Below are 16,297 nucleotides of genomic sequence, written 5' to 3' on the forward strand. Positions count from 1 at the left end.
TGTGATGATTAAGTTTAACATTGTCTACAATATTACCAAAGAGTGCCAAAGTACTTTAAGCACAAGCCCTTTTTCAGTAACTTATCTTTCTTGTAAAACTGTGCTCCAAATAAAGTACTTTGTGTTGACAAGATTGTTAGTTAATCATTTACAGATCACTATTGGCTGTATGGACAGCAATTTTCCCCCAAAAAAAGTGCACATGTAAAACTGCAGTGTTAAGCGATGTGGTTGAAAAACTTGGATGCGCCTAACTTTTGTGCTGGTGTGCCTAAGAAAAAAAGTTAGACGCACCAGTGCAACCGTGGCAAAAAGTTAGTCTAGAGCCCTGGGAGTGAAGGTGGTATGCATTTCACTTACTCTTTTTACTGGCCTTCCTCTTACTTTGAGAAGAGTAATACTGGGAAAATAATATTGCGTTTTTCTCATTGAAAACAGTTCAACTCTGACTGTTATTTAAGTAGTTTAACCTTTGGTTTTATATCTTTTTGTCAGGAAAATACTAGTACAAGACTTAGTTCATATCTTTACTTGTTAAATGTGTATTTTTAACCTGTAGACTTGTAGGATTTATGGAATAAAGAAACAAACTTACTAGAAATTAAAATGAATGTTTATTTTTTTCTGCATTTTTTAGTATTTCATAGAGCTGACTAGCAATTACACAAATGTGATTGGGATTATGTCAATGGACAGGTGAAAAGTATAGACAATGATACATTTTCATTTCTCATTTTAAAAAAGCTATTTTAGGCAAATTTGTTTAAAACAAATCAAAAAGCATAAAATTCAAGCTGCATCAGTCTCTCCCATCTCTTGGTTTTCTGTGGAAACAGAAAGAAGATGTTCAACATATAAGTACATAGATATGTAGTGTCTGCACAAAAAAATCACAAACACAGGCTGTTAATCGAGGAGATGTGTTCTTCTGGTTTTCTGGTTTATATGCCTTTCACTCATCCCAGCCACACAATTCTGACCCTGATCAGTTAAAATATACAGCATTTCATTGTTTTGTTTTTTAAACAAAATTTTCCTACTAAAGTTATCCTGCCAAAGTTTTATTTGGTAAAATAAATGCATAGGAACATGATTTTCTAGTTATAGTGAAGTACACAAAATTCGAAAACATCCAAGCTTACTTACTTACTTTTTCTAGAACAACTTGTTTCTTTGCACAGGTTTGGGCACATTCGAGCCTGTCAAACAACAAACAGAGGGAAATCTTTAAATGCTGCTGTATTTCTTTAAGAAACCACATGAACATGTGAGTTTGATGAAGAGTTTGATGTACTATATCTATGTTGGTGTTTATTAGTCTCCATGATTATTTTGTGAGACTAGTGGAGGTAGAAAAGTAAGCCAGGGGCTGACCAGATAGGTTGAAAGAATTTAAGGTCTTCAGCACACACAGCAGATAATTAAATAAGCATGCTGTCATGGTGATGATGTTCTGATGCATATTATTATCTATAGACAATAATACGAAACAGAAACTTATTCCACTTCCCTCATTTTGCATCAAACGATTTCAGTTTTTGTGTATGTATTTGATCTTTAAACACTTTTAGCCCAGTGAGGTTGTTTTTTCTGCTTGTTTGTTATAAGGATTCCAGATGTTTGTGTTTGTCCCAACTTTTTCTATTGATATAATTATTATTTGGGGAGCAGACAGCTTCATAGTACAGTTAGATTTTGTTTGAATTTTGAAAACCTCTCAACTCTTAAGTTAATGAAAAAATGCACTTTTGGGATGTTTATGTGTGATTGCTTGGCATTTAAGAAAAGGGCGTAAATAAATACGCTTGATTTTACAAGTTTCTTATCTAATTGCTTATGTATGCCAAGGAGGAACAAAAGGAGAGAGAGACTAGCAAGGATGATTGAAGAGAGCAAAAATGGGTGCAGTAGTAGGTTTGAAAAGTAAAGATGGTGCAGAAAAATGGCAAATAGACTGGCACTTATACAGTGTTTTTGTGCTCTAATTGAGCACTCAAAATTCAGAAAGAGTTCAGTATCTTAATCAAGGTCACATTAAAATACTTCTTGGTGTTGTCTCACTCTGCGGTAGAGTATCACTTCCTGTTCTGTCTTACAGTGGTATTTTTGCATTGTTTATCTGTGTAACCAATTTAATTAAAGACTTATAGATAACATCTTATTTCATAGTGTAATCTTCATGCGCTTTATCCAAAGCACACTCTGTTGAATCACCCACTAATTATATTCACAGTATTCAGTCATGTGTCTTTAGGGATTCGCAAGCTTAGCTGAGCTCGTAGCCGGCTCACTAGTAGCATTACCTGTCTCTCCTACACTTTTCGGCTCAGATGTTTCGTTACCCCTTTGGCCTACTTTACTAATAACTATACTTGTTATAAATGTTGCTTGTTTATAGCTCTCAAGGCTCAGTTAGCTCTCCTCCATCGGATTGTCCCGAGTGGCTGGGAAAACAGGATTGCTGAGTGACGGTGAGGAGGAAGCGTAGTCCTAAATAGAAGCCCCCAGTACACTACCAACCCAACCATGTGTCGAAGCGTTTTTCTCCATGTGGCGACACACCTGGAAAAACTATCCATCCATCCAATTTTTTCCGATTCTCTGGGGCTGGGTCGCAGCCTAAGCAGAAAACCCCAGACCTCCCTCTCCCTAGCCGCCTCCTCCAGCTTGTCCAGGGGGACACCAAGGCGTTCCCATGCCACCCAAGAGATATTATCTCACCAGTGGGTTTACTCCAGGGCCTGTTCCAGTGGGACATGCCCAGAACACCTCACCCAGGAGGCATCCTTGTCAGATGCCCAAACAACCTCAACTGGCTCCTTCCGATGTGGAGGAGCAGCGGCTCTACTCTGAACCCCTCCCGGATGGCTGAACTCCTCACCCTATCTCTAGGGTAGAGGGCAGCCACCCTTTGGAGAAAGCTCATTTCTGATGCTTGTATCCACAATCTCACTCTTTCGGTCACTACCCAAAACTCATGACCATAGGTGAAAGCAGGGACATAAATCCACCAGTAAATCACGAGTCTCAGACTTGGATGTTCTGACTCTAATTCCTGTCAGTTCACACTCTGGTGCTAACCACTCCAGCACTACCTGATATAGCCATCAGAACCACATCATCCTCGAAAAGCAAAGACAAGATTCTAAGATCGCCCAAGTGGAAGGCTTCCACCACTTGGCTACACCTAGAAATTCTGTCCATAAAAATAATGAACAGAATCAGTGACAAAGGGCAGCCCTGGCAGAGTTCAACATTTACCAGGAGCAAGTCCGACTTTTTGCTTGCTATGCTGATTGACTACCTGAGTGAAGTTGCCCCACCCCACCTCTTTCAAATCAAACAAAATTGGTGTCAATCAGTTGTGCTACATTTCTACTGGTTTGTGCTGCAAAAAAGTTTCGATCGGGCCAGTATCATTTTAAAGATATTATTTAAAGTTTTTAGAGGTCATCCAAGGTCAACCCTCCCCCTCCACATTAATAAATTCAATCAAAATAGATTCAATCAAAATAGGAGTCAATACCTCCCCCCCCCCCCCCCCCATGTTCCGCTTTCCTGTCAGTTGCTTCCAAAGTCCCACAGGCTAACCAAGCCGACAGGACTCCTTCTTCAGCCTGATGGTTCCCTTTACCCCTGTGTCCACCATCTGGTTCGGGGGTTACAACCACGACAGGTACCAACCACCTTGTGGCTGCAGCTCAGTGTAGCAGCCTCAGAAATGGAGGTGATGAACACTGTACATTCAGACTCAATGTCCCCAGTCTCCCTCGGATTGCTGGTGAAGCTCTGTCGTAGGTGGGAGTTGAAGATCTCCTGGACCGGGGTCTCTGCCCATTCCCTGACTTGAAGGTGCAGGGAACAAATTCTCGTCCACCAGAAAAAAACTCCAATGTACAGGCAGCAATCCAAGGGGATACTAAGATATAGTATAGGGGGTCATATGATTGTTGGGTTTTTCTCTGTATGTATTATTGTAGGGTCTACCTTACAAAATAAAGCAGTTGAGGCAACTGTTGTTGTGATTTGGCGCTGTATGAATAAAACTGAATTGAATATTAAATTGAGGGTCCTCAGGAAATACAAACTGGACTCCAACCTGCTGCTGACCTTGTACCTCTCGTCCATTGAGAGCCTGCTGACGTACTGCATCACAGTATGGTACGGCAGCTGCACTAAGGCGGATAGAGCGAGGCTTCAGAGTGTAGCCAAGGCAGCACAGAAGATCAACGGCTGCTCTCTCCTGTCCCTGATGGACATTTATTCCTCCTGCTGCCTCAGCAGAGCAACAAACGAAGACAGTTCCCACCCTGGTTTCAGCTTGTTCACCCTGCTTCCCTTAGGGAAGTGCTACAGGTGCATCAGCATAAAGACCCACAGACTCAAGAACAGTTTCTTCACAAAAGCCATAACCACCCTGAACTCACACATGCACTGATAAACACAGCCCCACCCCAAGGATTCCAAGGATTCCCTCTATAAACCACCACTGTGCAATAATCCAAACTATTTATATGTAAATACTGTCCATATGTATATACTGCTGCAGAAACTAAAACTCACTTCCTGCAACCTCCAACCGGTCGCAGCAGATGGCTACCATGACCTTTGTTTACTTATTTATAAGACAGGAGGGAGGTCTTTACCTTACAATATAAAGTGCCTTGAGGCCACTGTTTTTGTGATTTGACGCTATAAAAATAAAATTGAATTGAATTAAACAGCACGGTGGCACGGTGGTTAGCACTGTTGCCGCACAGCAAGAAGGTCCTGAGTTCAATTCCACCATCAGGCCGGGGTCTTTCTGTGTGGAGTTTGCATGTTCTCCCCGTGTTTGCGTGGGTTCCCTCCGGGTACTCCGGCTTCCTCCCACCGTCCAAAGACATGCAGTTTGAGGGGATAGGTTAATTGGATAATCCAAATTGTCACTAGGTGTGAGTGAATGTGAGCGTGAATGGTTGTCTGTCCCTGTGTGTTGGCCCTGCGACAGACTGGCGACCTGTCCAGGGTGTACCCTGCCTCTCGCCCTATGACAGCTGGGATAAGCTCCAGCGCCCCCCGCGACCCTGGAAAGGATAAGCGGAAGCGAATGGATGGATGAATTAAACTGAATTGAATTTAGATTGGAGTAGCCAAGAATTGAACCACTGACCTTCCAACTGTTAATCCAGCTTCCTTTTTTCTTTAAAAGAAAGAAAAAGAAAAGAAAAGAAACAAGGTACATACTGCAGTTATAAAGGCGATTCACTCGAAGGATGTCATTGCCACTCATCTCTGTAGCTCTGCCAATGGCTACATTCTCATTGGGTATGGGGATGATGGTTGGCTCCCTGTTTTTTGAGAAGGCAAACCTGGGGTGCAAACACACAGTAGTAGGGCAAATTGTGATTGCAGTCTCAAATGGCTGTCATTCTAACAACTACAAAGACAAAGCTAAAAACATGAAATTATAACATGGGCTTCAGCTTGAGCAATATTACAGGGAAAGGTCAATCAAGAGGATTATCTACCTAATTATTACCTAACTGACTCTGCCAAACAGAGTCCTTATTGTCATTTCAAACATTTAACAGAATGGGATATAAATGTTTCAAGGTTTATCATCTGCCCAAAAAGAGCCCAAGGGCAAAATACTGCACGGCATTATTGCCCATGATGTAGTATTTGCTAGTTAGGCAACAAGCTAGCACTCTGTGACTAGCTAATGTGGCTTTTTTCTATAAATGTGGGCATTGTAGGCTTCTCGTGTGTTGAGTATCAATTATATTATTCGCAGCTAAAATATTATTACTGATAATAAAATTATCATCATTATTATTGTTATTATTATTATTATTGTTATAGCACTCGCTGTGTAAACTGTTTCATAAGTTTACCACAGTTTTAAAATATACTGGTTTAAATTACTGGTTCTCTCAATGGCCAGTGTGGCAAGAGAAGTTGATTACATCACACATGTAGACAAGATGTAGAAAATTAAAATCTGTTTCTGGAAAATGAAAGGACTGAAAACAGATAAAACTGTGTCAAATAAAACTGTGTTATTTATGACATAATTTTTAAATAAATATTTATACATTTGAACCATGTTCAGTGAGTGAGCTGATATCTTACCTTCCATAGTGCATAACAGAGTTGTAATCATAGGAAGTATCAAGGTTCCTTGTGTCGATTTTCCTAAAGTTATGCTCCATTCCTGTGGGGGTTCAAACAACTCAGTCAATATTTGTCTCTTACTCCAGGTTAAGCGTTAAAATGTCACAAAAGTTCAGTTCACCCTACAGTTGTGTGAGAACACCTGGGTAACTTTTTTCCTTTGCACAAAAACAAAGACATCTATTGATTTGTGTCCATGGACACAAGGTGTTTCCAGCTTTAAAGAGAGAGGTCTACATATGGACATGGGAGGGCTGGGAGAGTTGTATGTAATTTCACCTTGCGGTTCCACATAGTGGTTTGTGCATTTATTATAATACTACTTTTACACTTAAGATGTGTGGCTTCTTTTCATTTTGAATACATTTTTGGCTATGTTAACCCTTTCACGCATAGTGGTTGCTACAGTTTACAGCTATTCAAAGGCTGTTTCCTTGTATTTGTGTCAGTGTTGATGGTATACTTGCACATAAATCACTACATTGGACACTGATGTGTCACACCCACTGGTCGTTTAATGTTACTATAGATGTATGAAATGTTTCATTATAATAATTATTATTTAACCCTGTCATGCATGAATTATGACAAACTCAGTCAGGATTTTTTTCTTAAGTATTTTTATTCATCTTTTTATGCCTAAAGATGAAAAAAAAAATCCTGATTGAGGTTGTCATAATTCATGCATGACAGGGTTAATATACAAAAACTACTCAGGTTTGGACAATAAAATTACTTGGTTAACTTTAATACGTTGTTTTTGTTAATATTCAATTCAATTCAGTTTTATTTATACAGCACCAAATCATAACCACAGTTTCCTCAAGGTGCTTTATATTGAAAGGTAGACCCTACAATAATACATACAGAGAAAAACCCAACAACAACAACAGCACTTTGGCGACAGTGGGAAGGAAAAACTCCCTTTTAACAGGAAGAAACCTCCGGCAGAACCAGGCTCAGGGAGGGGCGGGGCCATCTGCCGTGACAGGTTGGGGGCAGTGAAGGAATGCAGGTCAAAAGACTAATATACAACACATATACATACACCTTTTTTTCTTTTTTTGAAAGGCGCATACCTCATTGAGGAACAAAACATTCTTCCAATTCAAATAGATTAGTCTCAAAGTTCTGTTGACAATCAAAATGAATAAATAAAAGAATTCCATAGACATATACAGACAGATTTGATTATGGTGAATGTTTCACATTTTGCCCTATATTGTTTGTGCTTTTGGTTGTTTGAAATATTCTATAAAAGCATGATTATTGCTCTACTGTTGGTGAATGGTAAATGAACTGTCATTTGTGTAGAAGTTTTTTTTGTCATCCTGACCACTTAAAGATTTTTTCTGACTGGTGGGAAAGGCTGTTGCTTGTAATGTGACCCACCTGGAATGACGTTCTCTAGCAAGATGCGTACATGTTGGTCTCTGTCTGAACGAGTCTGTTCATGGTCGAAGCCCAGGGCATGGAGCACCTCGTGTTGGACTATCTGGTGGAAAACACAGCCCTGGCGACTCAGTGACACTATCTGGCCACCACCACGACGCCCAACAAAAGAGTAACACCTGGAAAGGGGCAGTAAATAACATTTTTATGACAAACCAGTAAAACGGCTTCAGCATCCTCACTCAGAACATCCTGTGTTTGATGAAAAGTTTGCCTGTAGAATTCAAGTATAAATGCCTACATTGTGTTGGACTTACCCATCACGAGACTGAATGTTCAGAAAGTCTCTTTCTCTGCTTTGGGGCCTAAAGCTGATGCACGTGGCTGCTTCAAATGACTTCAGACCTTGCTCGATGACATCACGTTCTCTGCGGGCTTCACAGAAAAAAATGTATTGTGAACTAATTTGTTGTGCCATTATATTCAACTAAGACTGAGCAAAATTCTGCTACTCATGAGCAACTGCTTGCTACTTACACTGGCCTATAAATCAATCAAATCTATGTTACTGCCTCAAAATCAGCTGATGTTTTTGTACAACTTTAATAAATTTATAGAAAGCATAAAAATATTCTTCATTATGTTGGCTTGAAGCATGTAAAGATTGGTCATAATATTAAACCGCTTTCCCCCCCAGTATCTTTGATATTGCATAACTAACAGAAATTTTCAGGGTAAAATACATCTGTCCCATTTTATCTATATATTTTAACTATAACCAACTTTGAGTGTAATTATAATGGGATATACCATAGGTTTAATAACAAAACACCCCCAATTTAATGTCTGTGGCACTCTGGATATTTTATCAGGTAATTCCCTGGAGAAAACTTGTCAAAGTTAATCTAAAGATAATCAAAAAAAAAAATTCTTTTGATTGTGACACTGGAAGTAGGTGTAAATTTTATTTGCAGTTTCCTCTGACTAGCTCCTGCACTTTTAAATTAAAGAGCCCCTCTTGGATTGGATTGAGCTAAAAGCACAATGGAAGGAAAAAAACATTTTAGAACCTTTAAGTAGTTGATTTTAAGAATACATTCAGTTCAATATACTGCAGCCAAATGAAATGCTATTGTCCTCCTTTGGTCTCACATGGGTAAATGTTGAGAAAAAAGCAATTTTATCTCCAACATTAAGGTCTTCAAGATTGGGACTGAATATCTTGTATCAGTCTCCATGTTAAGCTCTGGCAAAGCTTTATATATAATTTAATATTACATCCATCTGTAATGATACAGATTGATGTATATTTAGTTGTTTTTTTATATATCGGAGGAAATTTATATATAACTGACTAATTCCCTTTTTTTAATAAACTGTCCTTTTCAGTTTCCTTGGTTGTATTTTTAAACTCTTTGTATTCTCTGTACACCAAAACCTTTCTGTATGTCATTAAAAAACTTTTTTAGTGTTTAGTCTTTTGACCAAATAGCTGTATTTGAAGCCCTGAGATGAGAACACATTGATTTCTCTTTGTATTTAGAAGACACTGGAATGTGGAATCTCAGAGGGAAAAGGTTTGGGAAGCATCTCTGCCCACTAATGGAAATGAAAAAAAAAAAAAAAAAAAAAAACCCCTACAAACCGAGAATATCATTCTGTCCTTGTTGAAAATGTTAATAGTTTTCAGTTAAACCTGAAAAATTAGCAGAAAGCTAAATAAAAAGTAAAATTTCTATGTATCTAGACTTACAGTACTGGTTGGAGATTCGATAAGGTACAAAGACTCTGCCATTGTTGTTTTTAGGCCACAAACAGCCTCGAGCCGTACACGGATCAGCGTTCTGTAGACCTGTTGGCACTGCTATGTCTCCAAATATGACTAGAGGTTCATCCAAGTTCTTTCCTGTAAAGTGTCACAAGAAAAACATATTTTCCGTGTACTTTTGATGGTTTCATTTCACACATCAACTCAGTTTTTAAGGTTAGCGCCTGGATGTCTTGTTATTAAAGCTGTATATTTACTACTGATGAATAGGAAATGAAGTGAAGTTGAACATACCAAGATTAGCATTAGCCTTCTCCAGCAGTGTCGAGATACTGAACTCATCATCCTCAGCTTTGTTTCCTGTTCAATATGAAGCACATATGTTTGACTCTTCTATAAGGACAGATTCACATGTTACAACATCACAAAGACAGAGGGTCAGACAAATCTAATATGGACCCATTAAAATAAATAAATAAATGCAAATCAACATGAATAAGAGGATATCACATAGTGTGATAAATACAAGTGCTAAATGTAAAATTAGCCAAGTCTTACCGGAGTTTTCAACATGTTTTTCAAAAGATGCCTGTAATAAGATAAAAGGGTTTATAAGGACTAGTATTTGATTTGTTTGCAAGTTCAAAAATGCTTGAAGTTTAAAACTGCAAATTCCAATTTATACAATAAATTAATAAAATGAAAAACAGAAGTATTCTCTTTTTGTCCTTATTTTTTGCTTTGAAGAAAGATTGTATTCCAATTTAACATTCTTTGGAAATATAACGTCTTGGTCAAATCAGAGACAGAGGAAATCTGCGTCTACATACTTAACTACAACGCTTACCTCTATAACAAAAGTGTGGGCAGAGCACAAGAACACGCTGAGCAGAGCCGTCTGGAGGATCATGGCTGGTTGCTGAAGAAGAGCAGCCGACTAAGAAAATACCTGCTGAAAGCACAAGTGTTTGGCTTATATAGTTAGAGAGGCCAGCTGAATTCTGTCCTAATATGGCATGCTGTTCAAACAGTACTCATTACTCAACTGGAAATGACAGTTGTTACTTAAACACGTCTGTTTCAACATATTATGAAATTAGACAAAAAGGCTGTTGCTGTCTTTATATTATGACACAGTCCAAATATTATAGTTACCATCAATTTATTTAAATCGGTCAAACATGGTGGAGGAGTGTTATGGCACAGGCATGTATGTATGGCTGTTAGTGGCACTGGGTCAGTGTTTACTGATGATGTGACTGCTGATAGAAGTTATAGGATAAATACTTAAGTTTACAGCCTTATACTCTGCTAACATTTAGCCAAATGCTGCAAAACTCTCCTAGTGACTAACCCGAGAATGCTGTTCATTTTCTGAAGATGAAATTGAAGTTGTCTGCAATAAAGGCACTGACATTTTCATTGGAGTAATAAAAAAATCAGATTTATCCTATTGCTTCTGAGTCTCTGCCCATTTTCAGAGACTCAAAAGCTGCAATTCCTAAACAGTCAATGCAAAATTTTTGTTAAACCCCTTAAATTAAAGCTGAAAGTCTTTGCTTCAGTCACATCTTGATTATTTAATTTAAACTACAAAGTGGTGATGTACTAAGGTATAATTACAAAAACTGTCCACTGATGAAATTCTTTTGAATTCAACTACTATATATGCATGTGATCATTTTCACAACCTCTGTGTAGTTAAACATCTGAGGGCCAAAGTTGCAAAAGCCAATTTTGTGTTTATATACTTCTCCAAATTGTGGACACAATTGCATTGTGTCCTGTTTACACATAGTTTTGCAAAAGCAGGAGTAGTGAATATGAAAAAACAGCGACTGCTGCAAGTATCTCAATTAAGTTGAATGAACATGACATATGTTCACCAGTTAAATTTCATTTGGTCATGTAGCTTTAATTTATTAACCTTTCATTGAGTCCAAATATTTGGTTTTACAAAATCTGACAAGATTTGTGTTAATTTACTCGGCAAAAATGAAAAATACATCAAAGCAAAAACACTTTTTCTTGTTATATCAACTACGATGTACTTTGTGTAAGTGTCAGTCTTTTGAAATGAATTAATAAACAGAAAACATGATGAATATCAATGTTGTTTCAATTATACTCATTTATTTAGCTAACAAAGTTTACCAAAGATAAAATGGATTATTAATACATCCAAAGAAATGTAACATGTTTTCTGCAATTGGCCAACATTGTTGTTAGAAATAGTTCTTCCTCCTTTAACACCTCTTTCAACCCATTTCTTCAGTTGCTGGTACACCCCACAAACCACAGAATTAACTAAGAGTCATTTTGTGCTGACGATGTTCAGCACTGTCCTTGATTTATATAGTTGTATGTATGTTGGTAAAGCAAAACACCTGGCTGTTTCCATTACTGCTGTCTGTGGAGGGGTGAATTTAAGTGCTAAAAGGGGTGAATCAGGATTTGTTAACATGAACATTTCACAGTTCATGAGCACACAAAAACCGTAGAAAAATGTTGAGTTAGTAAAAGTCACCACATGTAGTATTTTCCTCTCCGTTTGGAAAACTTTGTTGAAGCAACCAGTTAAAATCAATCTTTGACTCAGTGTCCCATTAAATCTGTTTTAATTTGTACTGTAACAGACACTAATTTTATTTTTCCTTAACGTCTGCCTCATTGCTATACTTTTTTGAATGTTATAACAATCCCAAGTTAGCGACTTTTATACATAAGCATTTCATGCAGTACTGCAAAATGAAATACATTCATTTTTTTACAGCCAATTAAAAAATACAGTTTAAAAATAACTGATACTTTTTATATTTTTTATAACAAATTTAATATAAATTAAAAACTAAGAGGAAAAACTGGGTTTGTGAAATCCCATTTCTAAACCTTTAGATTAGCATTTGTGGCGTTGCAGCCTTGGTGTTTTGAGTCTGGCTGTAACTGCACACTCATTTGCCAAAATCTCGTTAATCACCTGTCATTAGCCAATGATATCTCAGATTGTCCTCTTTTCTGAAACCTTTTCTGCTGCACTTAATTTCAGTCCAAGGGAGGAGCAAGTGTTGTCTTCACATGATGGACAACTTGGCAAAGAACCAATTTTTAACTGTATATGTCAGTACTTTGTTACTAACAGCCTGTTACAAAAACATCTGGTCTTAATCCTTCTGTTGAATCTATCAAAAATGCCAAAAATAACAGTTTGACAGCATAAAGTTGTTTTTTTGCTCCAACAAAGAGATTTTAGCTAAAACTTGGTACATCTCAATGTGGAGTGTGTTCTTAAAAAAATCAGAGGAAACTGAACAAGTGGAGGATATATCTGCTACAGTTTACAGCAGATACTGTTCATCTGCTGTAAACTATCTACAGCAGATGAAAAGTATCTCAAAGTCATGTCCTTAAGAAAGAGCTGAGAGATGGCCCTTCAGCTGATCCTTCGACTATTCACTGAAGCCTCATCAGAAATGGTCTCAGTGGAAGGGTGGCTATCAAGAAGCCATACTTAAGGAAGGCAAACAGGGAAAAAAGGCTGAGGTATACCACACACAAGAACTGAACTGAAAATCAGTGGCAACAGGTCTGGATTAATTAATGCAAAAAAAAAACAACAACAACAAAAAAACAGATTTTGATCCGCCATGCATCTTCAAAGCATCTGATTAGCAACAACTTCATTTTTCAGCATGACAATGATCCCAAACACACTGCCAGTACAGTAAAAAATTAGCAGGATAGAGAAACACATTATGGAATACTATCAGTCATTGACTGGCCTCCCCAGCTCCCGAAAGTCATATATATTGTTTACCTTATATTTCCATGTATGCTTGCACATTTGAATAAATTTCCCTCGCAAAAACAGAAATAGGTATGGGACTTTTGCACAACACTATTTACAAAGCTAAACATGTTTTAATAACTTTAAGCAAACTGAATTAGTTTTTAAAACTATCTTAAATCTGATACTATTCATTTCAGTTTGATTTACAAAGCGCCAAATAAGTGCCAAAAAAGTTGCCTCCAGGCACTTTATATTACAGCGCCCCCAACCTTTTTTGCCCCACGGACCGGTTTATGTCCAACAATATTTTCACGGACCGGCCTTTAAGGTGTCCCGGATAAATACAACAAAATAAAACCAGTACCGGTACCAAACAAAAAAAGGAGATTTATTCATAACACACAGGAAAAGAAACCGAGTTAATGATAAAAACGATTAAAAAAATAATGCTAAAAACTGCTAAAAACCATGAAAACCATGAATTTCACACCCAAGTCTCAACTCTGGCAGCCCAGTACCAAACGACTAATACCGGTCCGTGGCCCGGGGGTTGGGGACCGCTATTGTAAGGTAAAGACCCTGCAGTAATACAAGGAAAACGATGAGAAGCCCATCAATCATATGACCCCTATGAGTAAGCACTTTGGCCACAGTGGACAAAGAACAGGAAGAAACCTCTGGCAGAACCAGGCTCAGGGAGGGGGGGGGTCGTCTGCCATGAGCGATTAGGGGTGAGCAGATGAAGAAAGGCCAAAGATGCTGTAAAAGAGAGCCAAAAATTTATAATAACTAATAATTAAATGCAGACAGGTGTATGAACAAAAATGAATATACAGCCAATGAAGAGAAGCCAGCACAGGAGAAATATGCTCTCTCTTTCTAGTCCCTGTCAGGACTCTTGCTGCAGCATTTTGGATTAACTGAAGGCTTTTCAGGGAGTTTTTAGGACATCCTGATAATAATGAATTACAGTAGTCCAGCCTGGAAGTAATAAATGCATGAACTAGTTTTTCAGCGTCACTAAGAGACAGGATATTTCTAATTTTAGAGATACTGAGCAAATGGAAGAAAGCAGTCCTACTTATTTTACGGGCGATCGTGGCTCAAGAGTTGGCATTTCGTCTTGTAACGTCTCGGTCGTTGTGTCCTTGGGCAAGACACTTCACCCGTTGCCTACTGGTGGTGGTCAGAGGGCCCGGTGGCGCCAGTGTCCGGCAGCCTCGCCTCTGTCAGTGCGCCCCAGGGTGGCTGTGGCTACAATGTAGCTTGCCATCACCAGTGTGTGTGTGAATGGGTGAATGACTGTATGAAGTGTAAAGCGCTTTGGGGTCCTTAGGGACTAAATAAAGCGCTATACAAATACAGGCCATTTACCATTCAATTCAATTCAATTCAATTTTATTTATATATCACCAAATCACAACAAAAGTCGCCTCAAGGCGCTTTATATTGTACAGTAGATCGCACAATAATAAATACAGAGAAAAACCCAACAATCATATGACCCCCTATGAGCAAGCACTTTGGCGACAGTGGGAAGGAAAAACTCCCTTTTAACAGGAAGAAACCTCCGGCAGAACCAGGCTCAGGGAGGGGCGGCCATCTGCTGCGACCGGTTGGGGTGAAAGAAGGAAAACAGGATAAAGACATGCTGTGGAAGAGAGACAGAGATTAATAACAGATATGATTCGATGCAGAGACGTCTATTAACACATAGTGAGTGAGAAAGGTGACTGGAAGGGAAAAACTCGATGCATCATGGGAATCCCCGGCAGCCTACGTCTATTGCAGCATAACTAAGGGAGGATTCAGGGTCACCTGGTCCAGCCCTAACTATATGCTTTAGCAAAAAGGAAAGTTTTAAGCCTAATCTTGAAAGTAGAGATAGTGTCTGTCTCCCGAATCCAAACTGGAAGTTGGTTCCACAGAAGAGGGGCCTGAAAACTGAAGGTTCTGCCTTCCATTCTACTTTTAAATACTCTAGGAACAACAAGTAGGCCTGCAGTGCGAGAGCGAAGTGCTCTAATAGGGTGATATGGTACTACAAGGTCATTAAGATAAGATGGGGCCTGATTATTTAAGACCTTGTATGTGAGGAGCAGGATTTTGAATTCAATTCTGGATTTAACAGGAAGCCAATGAAGGGAAGCCAAAACAGGAGAAATCTGCTCTCTCTTTCTAGTCCCTGTCAGCACTCTTGCTGTAGCATTTTGAAGACTTTTCAGCGAGTTTTTAGGACATCCTGATAATAATGAATTACAGTAGTCCAGCCTGGAAGTAATAAATGCATGAACTAGTTTTTCAGCATCACTCTGAGACAGGATATTTCTAATTTTAGAGATGTTGCGCAAATGGAAGAAAGCAGTCTTACATATTTGTTTAATATGTGCGTTGAAGGACATGTCCTGGTCAAAAATGACTCCAAGGTTTCTCACAGTGTTACTGGAGGCCAAGGTAATGCCATCCAGAGTAAGAATCTGCTTAGATACCATATTTCTAAGATTTTCAGGGCCGAGTACAATAACCTTAGTTTTATCTGAATTAAGAAGCAGAAAGTTAGCGGCCATCCAGGTCTTTATGTCTTTAAGACATTCCTGCAGTTTAACTAATTGGTCTGTGATACCTGGCTTCATGGATAGATAGAGCTGCGTGTCATCTGCATAGCAGTGAAAATTTATGCTATGTCTTCTAATGATGCTGCCTAAGGGAAGCATGTATAATGTAAATAGAATTGGTCCTAGCACTGAACCCTGTGGAACACCATAATTGACCTTAGTGTCTGAAGAGGACTCTCCATTTACATGTACAAATTGGAGTCTATTAGATAGATATGATACAAACCACTGCAGTGCAGTACCTGTAATACCTACAGCATGTTCTAATCGCTCTAATAGGATATTATGGTCAACAGTATCGAACGCAGCACTGAGGTCTAGCAGGACAAGCACAGAGATGAGTCCACTGTCAGAGGCCATAAGAACATCATTTGTAACCTTCACTAAAGCTGTTTCTGTGCTGTGATGAGCTCTGAAACCTGACTGAAACGCTTCAAATAAGTCATTCCTCTGCAGATGATCTGTTAGCTGTTTGACAACTACTCTTTCAAGGATTTTTGATATGAAAGGAAGGTTGGAGATTGGCCTATAATTAGCTAAGACAGCTGGGTCTAGAGATGGCTTTTTAAGTAAAGGTTT

At 38.6% G+C, this 16,297-nt stretch overlaps 1 protein-coding gene across 2 annotated transcripts; it reads right to left on the reverse strand.

Annotated features, from left to right (window-relative positions):
• Positions 1-595: 595 nt before the first annotated feature.
• Positions 596-10,313, reverse strand: LOC100699707 (low choriolytic enzyme). 2 transcript variants are annotated; one of them, XM_005463531.4, is made up of 10 exons: positions 10,164-10,313; positions 9,875-9,905; positions 9,611-9,676; positions 9,302-9,454; positions 7,866-7,983; positions 7,549-7,727; positions 6,115-6,196; positions 5,227-5,351; positions 1,147-1,199; positions 596-824 (listed from the first exon to the last, which is right to left on the reverse strand). In XM_005463531.4, the coding sequence occupies exons 1-9, from the start codon at positions 10,224-10,226 to the stop codon at positions 1,156-1,158; spliced, it is 861 nt and encodes a 286-aa protein (XP_005463588.1). In that variant the 5' UTR covers positions 10,227-10,313; the 3' UTR covers positions 596-824; positions 1,147-1,155. The 2 variants fall into 2 exon arrangements, with proteins under 2 accessions (XP_005463588.1, XP_013121793.1); XM_013266339.3 differs by having other exon boundaries at positions 1,151-1,199; positions 10,164-10,312.
• Positions 10,314-16,297: the final 5,984 nt, after the last annotated feature.

The sequence above is a fragment of the Oreochromis niloticus genome, linkage group LG1 (genome assembly GCF_001858045.2).
Source record: "Oreochromis niloticus isolate F11D_XX linkage group LG1, O_niloticus_UMD_NMBU, whole genome shotgun sequence".
NCBI lineage: Eukaryota > Metazoa > Chordata > Actinopteri > Cichliformes > Cichlidae > Oreochromis > Oreochromis niloticus.